Here is an 8,577-nt window from a genome sequence, read left to right as displayed (position 1 = left end):
CTCCCTCACACACACACTCTCTCTCACACACAAACACACTCTCTCTATCTCACACACACACACAGACACACAATCAATTTCACCACCCCGCGTACACTCACACACACACACACACTCCCTCAGCACTGACCCTCCAACAGTGCTACACTCCCTCAGCACCGACCCTCCGACAGTGCGGCACTCCCTCACACAAATTCACACACACACACTCACACACACACACATATTCACACACACACTCACGCAGACACACTCACATTCACACACACACAAACACTTACACACTCACACACACACTCACACAAACTCTCTCACACACACATACTCTCACACACATACTCACACACACACACACACTCTCACATACACACATTCTCTCACACACAGACACACACACTCTCTCATTCTCTCCCTCACACACACACTTTCTCTCACACACAAACACACTCTCTCTATCTCGCACATTCACACATACACACTCACACACAGACACACAAATTCACACACACACTCACACGCACACATATTCACACACACACACACACACTCACCCACACACACTCACACAAACTCTCTCACACACACATACTCACACACACACACACTCTCACATACACACATTCTCTCACACACAGACACACACACTCTCTCATTCTCTCCCTCACACACACACTCTCTCTCACACTCAAACACACTCTCTCTATCTCGCATATTCACACATACACACTCACACACACACATATTCACACACACACTCACGCACACAGACACACTCACATTCACACACACACATACACTTACACACACACACACATTCACACAAACTCTCTCACACACACACACTCACACACACACACACACTCTCACATACACACATTCTCTCTCGCACAGACACACACACTCTCTCAATCTCTCCCTCACACACACACTCTCCCTCACACACAAACACACTCTATCTCACACACACACACAGACACACAATCAATTTCACCACCCCGCGCACGCTCACACACACACACACACACTCCCTCAGCACCGACCCTCCGACAGTGCGGCACTCCCTCAGCACCGACCCTCCGACAGTGTGGCACTCCCTCTGTACTGACCCTCCGACAGTGCAGCACTCCCTCAGCACCGACCCTCTGACAGTGCTGCACTCCCTCAGTACTGACCCTCCGACAGTGCGGCACTCCCTCAGCACTGACCCTCCGACAGTGCGGCACTCCCTCAGCACTGACCCTCCGACAGTGCGGCCATCCCTCAGCACTGACCCTCCGACAGCGCGGCCATCCCTCAGCACTGACCCTCCGACAGTGCAGCACTCCCTCAGCACTGACCCTCCGACAGTGTGGCACTCCCTCAGTACTGACCCTCCGACAGTGCGGCACTCCCTCAGTACTGACCCACTGACAGTGCTACACTCCCTCAGTACTGACCCTCTGACAGTGCAGCACTCCCTCAGCACCGACCCTCCGACAGTGCGGCACTCCCTCAGCACCGACCCTCCAACAGTGCGGCACTCCCTCAGCACTGACCCTCCGACAGTGCGGCACTCCCTCAGCACTGACCCTCTGACAGTGCGGCACTCCCTCAGCACTGACCCTCTGACAGTGCTACACTCCCTCAGTACTGACCCTCCGACAGTGCAGCACTCCCTCAGCACTGACCCTCCGACAGTGCAGCACTCCCTCAGTACTGACCCTCCAACAGTGCGGCACTCGCTCAACACTGACCCTCCGACACTGTGACACTCCCTCAGCACTGACCCTCTGACAGTGTGACACTCCCTCAGTAATAACCCTTTGACAGTGCGGCACTCCCTCAGTACTGACACTCTGACAGTGCAGCAATCCCTCAACACTGACCCTCTGACAGTGCGGCACTCCCTCAGCACTGACCCTCAGACAGTGCCCACTCCCTCAGCACTGACCCTCCGACAGTGCCCACTCCCTCAGCACTGACCCTCCAACACTGCGACACTCCCTCAGTACTGACCCTCTGACAGTGCAGCACTCCCTCAGCACTGACCCTCCAACAGTGCGGCACTCCCTCAGCACTGACCCTCCGACAGTGCGGCACTCCCTCAGTACTGACCCTCTGACAGTGCGGCACTCCCTCAGTACTGACCCTCTGACAGTGCAGCACTCCCTCAGCACTGACCCTCTGACAGTGCGGCACTCCCTCAGTACTGACCCTCCGACAGTGCAGCACTTCCTCAGCACTGACCCTCTGACAGTGCGGCACTCCCTCAGCACTGACCCTCCGACAGTGTGGCACTCCCTCAGCACTGACCCTCCGACAGTGTGGCACTCCCTCAGCACTGACCCTCCGACAGTGTGGCACTCCCTCAGTACTGACCCTCCGACAGTGTGGCACTCCCTCAGCACTGACCCTCTGACAGTGCAGCACTCCCTCAGCACTGACCCTCTGACAGTGCGGCACTCCCTCAGCACTGACCCTCCGACAGTGTGACACTCCCTCAGCACTGACCCTCCGACAGTGTGGCACTCCCTCAGCACTGACCCTCTGACAGTGCAGCACTCCCTCAGCACTGACCCTCTGACAGTGCGGCACTCCCTCAGCACTGACCCTCCGACAGTGTGACACTCCCTCAGCACTGACCCTCCGACAGTGTGGCACTCCCTCAGTACTGACCCTCTGACAGTGCAGCACTCCCTCAGCACTGACCCTCTGACAGTGCGGCATTCCCTCAGCACTGACCCTCCGACAGTGTGACACTCCCTCAGGACTGACCCTCTGACAGTGCGGCACTCCCTCAGTACTGACCCTCTGACAGTGCGGCACTCCCTCAGTACTGACCCTCTGACAGTGCGGCACTCCCTCAGTACTGACCCTCTGACAGTGTGGCACTCCCTCAGTACTGCACAACGCATGTTCCCCTTGGTAAGCGTGCTTTGGTGTGTGTATTGGAGTTGCGCTCACAGTTGCGCTCCCAGTCAGCCGAAGAAATGTGTGGAAACTGCATTTATGTAGCACCGTACTGGCCAGTCTGGCCTGTATACAGAAATGGTTATTTCTGGGTGTGCATCACTCTGTCGAGCTGTCTGCCCGTTCGCTGCTTTGAATTGTGCCTCACCGTCCTTTGAGGAACTGACAAAGTTGATTGATGAGGGAAGGGCTACAGATGTCACATTCATGGACTTCAGTGAGGCATTTGATAAGGTTCCCCATTGAAGGCTGATGGAGAAAGTGAAGTCGCATGAGGTGTACTAGCTAGATGGATAGAGAACTGGCTGGGCAGCAGGAGACAGAGTTGTAGTGGAAGGGAGTTTCTCAAAATGGAGAACCGTGACCAGTGATGTTCCACAGAGATCCGTGATGGGACTATTGTTGTTTGTGATATACATAAATGATTTGGAGGAAGGTATAGGTGGTCTGATTAGCAAGTTTGTAGATGACACTAAGATTGGTGGAGGGGCAGATAGTGAAGGGGACTGTCAGAGAATGCAGCAGAATATAGACAGATTGGAGACTTGGGCATAGACACGGCAGATGGAATTCAATCCGGGCAAATGCGAGGTGATGCATTTTGGAAGATCCAATTCAAGAGCAAACTATACAGTAAATGGAAAAGCCCTGGGGAAGATTGATGTGCAGAGAGATCTGGGTGTTCAGGTCCATTATACCCTGAAGGTGGCAACGCAGGTCAATAGAGTGGTCAGGAAGGCACACGGCATGGTTTCTTTCATCGGATGGGGTATTGAGTACAAGAATTGGCAGGTCATGTTACAGTTGGATAGGACTTTGGTTTGGCCACAGGTGAAATACTGCGTACAGTTCTGCTCGCCACATTCCCAAAAGGATGTGGATGCTTTGGAGAGGATGCACAGGAGGTTCACCAGGATGTTCCCTGGTATGGAGGGCACTAGCTGTGAAGAGAGGTTGAGTAGATTAGGATTATTTTCATTAGAAAGACAGAGGTTGAGGGGGGACCTGATTGAGGTCTACAAAATCATGAGAGGTACAGACAGGGTGGATAGCAAGAAGCTTTTTCCCAGAGTGGGGGACTCAGTTACTGGGGGTCATGAGTTCAAGGTGAGAGGGGAAAAGTTTAAGGGGGATATGTGTGGGGAGTGCTTTACGCTGAGGGTGGTGGGTGCCTGGAAAGTGTAGCCAGCAGAAGTGGTAGAGGCGGGTATGATAGCGTCATTTAAGATGTACCTAGACAGATACATGAATGGGCAGGGAGCAGAGGGATACAGATCCTTAATAAATAGGTGACAGGTTTAGATAGAGGATCTGGGTCAGCTCAGGCTTGGAGGGCCGAAGGGCCTGTTCCTGGGCTGGAATGTTCTTTGTTCGTTGTCCTGTCCTGGTACTCACCAATCCACTCTGGCACGTGTTTCCCAGAGGCACTGAGGCAAAAGCTGACATTGATGCTGTGAAAGAGAGTCAAACAGAGGAGCTTTTAATTTGTCATTTCTCCGTTATACAACAGATACAGTAAAAAACCGAGACAGCGTTCCTCTCAGACCGAGGGAGCGCGGCACCAACTACACAGTCATACATGGCATAAAGTGCAGAAGAAATGCAAAACCTGCAAGTTACAGTCTAACGGAAGCAAGATGAATGATAGACATTTTTCTTGCAGCAATATAAAAGAATTTCAGGTGGAAAAGAGTCTGATCGTATAGTGTTAAGTAGCCTGGTGGCTTAGGGGAAGAAACAGTCTGGCCGTGAGACCGAATGCTCCAGTATCTTCTGCCAGATGGCAGGAGGGAGAAGATTTTCAGTGAGGGGTGTGTGGGGTCTTCTACAATGCTCTTAGCCTTTCAGATGCAGCGTGTGGTGTAAACATCTGTAATGGAGGGAAGAGAGACCCTGATGATCCTCTCCATCTTACAATCTGAGATGGTGCAATTCCTGAACCAAGCAGTGATGCAGCAGCTCAGGGTCCTCTCAGTGAACCCTTGCAGAATGTGGGGAGGATGGCGGGGGGGGGGGGTGGAGGAGGGTGCGTTAGCGTCACACCTGCCACCGCCAGCAGGACATCGGCAAGTGCTTTCCACTCAAACTTTCAAAGGTGTGGCCGCTATTGTCACATCGGAGAAATGGCAGCCATTTTGGGGACAGCAGTCTGAGAATGACCAGGCAGTGATGGTGATGAAGGGAGAGCATCTGTCTTCCTGCACTCATGGGATGTGGGTATCACTAACAAGGCCAGCCGTTGTTGCTCATCCCCAATTACCCTTGAACTGAGTGGCACTCTGGAGTATGCGTGGGCATGTGGGCTGAGGGACAAAGACTGTATACCCCAGCAGGTGGCAGGAGCTGGGCAGCCATTATGGGTTTGCCAAGGTGCCTGGAGGAGATACGGGGCACCAAACTGCTCGCAGTGTTCTCAATGCAGTCTGCCCAGACCCTTTCTCCAGCCTCAGCAGGCTCTTGTATTGGCTTGAAGAAAATGCCAGCGTTGCATTATCTCTCCTAACTGCTAACTGAGCTTGCGGGTTAACCTTAAGAGAATCCTGAACTGGGTCCCCCAAGCCCCTTTGTACCTCAGATTTCCCCCCAAGAGAAGCCTTTCCCCATTGAGAAACGGGTCAGCCCCTCTCCTCTCCCCACCAAAGTGTGGAACCTCAGCCCTGTCCCACATTGTCTTCTGTCTGCCACTCCTTTTCCCACGGTCCCAGTCTGGCCTGCTGCAGCCTGCTCACTTCCTCAACACCACCTGCCCCTCCAACTATCTTTGTGCCCACACCCTGCAGTCACAAACCCAGCATTTGCCCACCTTGCCAGTGTTTGCCAACCTGAGAATGGCAAAACTCCACCCACCACTGCCCCCACCCCCACCCCCTCCCCCAACCCCACCACTTTGCCCTTGGCTGTAACCGAATGGATTTCTTGCCCCTATCACCGTCACCCTCCCACCGTGGTGCCCTTCCAATTAGACCCTCCATCCAAGGCCCCTGCTCCGTACCCAGAAAGACACCATGGGTACCAGCTGGACCACCCAGAAAGACCCATCGTTGGCCCACTGTCCAGCCAACCAGGCAAATTTTCAGAAGTGTAGTCACTGAGATGGTGGATGAAAGTAAGGATCCAGTTCATGCACAGTGAGATCCCACAAATCAGAATGGGATAAACGCCAGATCAATTCGCTTTCTAGGTTGACCTGGGAATACATATTGGTCAAGACTCCAAGGACAGCTCCCCACCTCTTGCTCCAGTGGCGCACTCAGATGTTGTGTGCCCGCAGGGGAAACAGGCATGAACATCTCACCCAAAAGATGGGCAAAATCCTCTTGACCGTTCTAAAACACACCTTGATGATAACGTCCAGGCCCTTCCAAGAAGTGCTCACTCGGGATCTCATGGGAGGGGGAGGGGCTGGGAAAGAGCGGCAGGGGGTGAGGTGTCACAAAGAGACGTGGAGAAGCAATCCTGATTGGCCAGAATGACATACGTACCATGTGACCTGGATGTCAGTGCCATTTATGGTGCACCCCTTCTCCTCAGGGTTGAAGACTGGGGGGCTCACTTTCAAACTGGCACTTGCCCAGACAATCGGCCGAGCCCTAGGACCAAGAGAAAGAAAGTCAGTTCCTGCTGGAGCCGTCGCCATGGGAACAAAGGCCAGCAAGCAGATTGCCACAGGCCGTGAGATAAGAGGTGCCCAAGGTTGGCAGGTAAAAGGGTTCCGACTGAGGTTTAAGCTTCAAGGAGAAGCGACACATCAGACTGACACGGAACAAATAAGAATGCGGATTACAGGGTTAATGGTAGAGTTCTTAGTAAGGTGGAGGAACAGAGGGCTCTTGGGGTCTATGTACATAGATCTTTGAAAGTTGCCACTCAGGTGGATAGAGTTTGTAAGAAGGCCTATGGAGTATTATCGTTCATTAGCAGAGGGATTGAATTCAAGAGTCGTGAGGTGATGTTGCAGCTGTGCAGGACTTTGGTTAGGCCACATTTGGAGTACTGTGTGCAGTTCTGGTCGCCTCACTTTAGGGAAGATGTGGAAGCTTTGGAGAGGGTGCAGAGGAGATTTACCAGGATGTTGCCTGGAATGGAGAGTAGGTCGTACGAGGATAGGTTGAGAGTTCTCAGCCTTTTCTCGTTGGAACGGCGAAGGATGAGGGGTGACTTGATAGAGGTTTATAAGATGATCAGCGGAATAGATAGAATAGACAGTCAGAGACTTTTTCCCCGGGTACAACAGAGTGTTACAAGGGGACATAAATTTAAGGTGAAGGGTGGAAGGTATAGGGGGGATGTCAGGGGTGGGTTCTTTACCCAGAGAGTGGTGGGGGCATGGAATGCGCTGCCCGTGGGAGTGGTAGAGTCAGAATCATTGGCGACCTTTAAGCGGCATTTGGATAGGTACATGGATAGGTGCTTAATCTAGGATAGAAGTTCGGCACAACATCGTGGGCCGAAGGGCCTGTTCTGTGCTGTATTGTTCTATGTTCTATGTTCTAACACTCTTTGGGTGTCTCCAAAATAGCCCGATTCAATACGAATCAAAAAGAGCTATTCCCAGTCAACCAAAAGACCCAGGGACGCTCTGAGTCCAAACTGGGTCCTCAGCTAGGATCATGGGACACAGATGTCATTAAACCGATCACAAACAGCTAAAGAGACCAATGACATTGGAAGCAAGAAGGATGTCACACATTCTTACCTGTAAACAACAGCACGGTCAACACCAAAAGCCCCAACAATCACATCTGCAAAAAAACAAAGACACACTGTGAAATGACAGTGTGATAACCCACTGTCCCACCGAGTCGCTCACTGTGAAATGACAGTGTGATAAACCACTGTCCCACCGAGTCGCTCACTGTGAAATGACAGTGTGATAACCCACTTTCCCACCGAGTCGCTCACTGTGAAAGGACAGTGTGATAACCCACTGTCCCACCCAGTCCCTCAGTGTGAAATGACAGTGTGATAACCCACTGTCCCACCGAGTCGCTCACTGTGAAAGGACAGTGTGATAACCCACTGTCCCACCGAGTCACTCACTGTGAAAGGACAGTGTGATAACCCACTGTCCCACCCAGTCCCTCAGTGTGAAAGGACAGTGTGATAACCCACTCACTGTGAAAGGACAGTGTGATAACCCACTGTCCCACCGAGTCGCTCACTGTGAAAGGACAGTGTGATAACCCACTGTCCCACCCAGTCCCTCAGTGTGAAAGGACAGTGTGATAACCCACTGTCCCACCCAGTCCCTCAGTGTGAAAGGACAGTGTGATAACCCACTGTCCCACCCACTCCCTCAGTGTGAAAGGACAGTGCGATAACCCACTGTCCCACCCAGTCCCTCACTGTGAAAGGACAGTGTGATAACCCACTGTCCCACCCAGTCCCTCAGTGTGAAAGGACAGTCTGATAACCCACTGTCCCACCCAGTCCCTCAGTGTGAAAGGACAGTGTGATAACCCACTGTCCCACCCAGTCCCTCAGTGTGAAAGGACAGTGTGATAACCCACTGTCCCACCCAGTCCCTCAGTGTGAAAGGACAGTGTGATAACCCACTGTCCCACCCAGTCCCTCAGTGTGAAAGGACAGTGCGATAACCCACTGTACCACCCAGTCCCTCAGTGTGAA

The 8,577-nt window shown here is 52.7% G+C and overlaps 1 protein-coding gene across 1 annotated transcript in view; it reads right to left on the bottom strand.

Annotated features, from left to right (window-relative positions):
* Positions 1-8,577, bottom strand: part of LOC140471350 (integrin alpha-5-like) — a 276,546-nt gene that overhangs the window by 56,549 nt on the left and 211,420 nt on the right. Inside the window, 3 exon segments of the mRNA XM_072567381.1 lie at positions 4,345-4,400; positions 6,432-6,539; positions 7,646-7,691. Coding sequence (XP_072423482.1) covers positions 4,345-4,400; positions 6,432-6,539; positions 7,646-7,691 — 210 coding nt within the window.

The sequence above is a fragment of the Chiloscyllium punctatum genome, chromosome X, assembly GCF_047496795.1.
Source record: "Chiloscyllium punctatum isolate Juve2018m chromosome X, sChiPun1.3, whole genome shotgun sequence".
Classification (NCBI taxonomy): Eukaryota; Metazoa; Chordata; class Chondrichthyes; order Orectolobiformes; family Hemiscylliidae; genus Chiloscyllium; species Chiloscyllium punctatum.
Note: the sequence above shows the minus strand (reverse complement) of the source record. Positions and strands in the feature narration are given on the sequence as shown.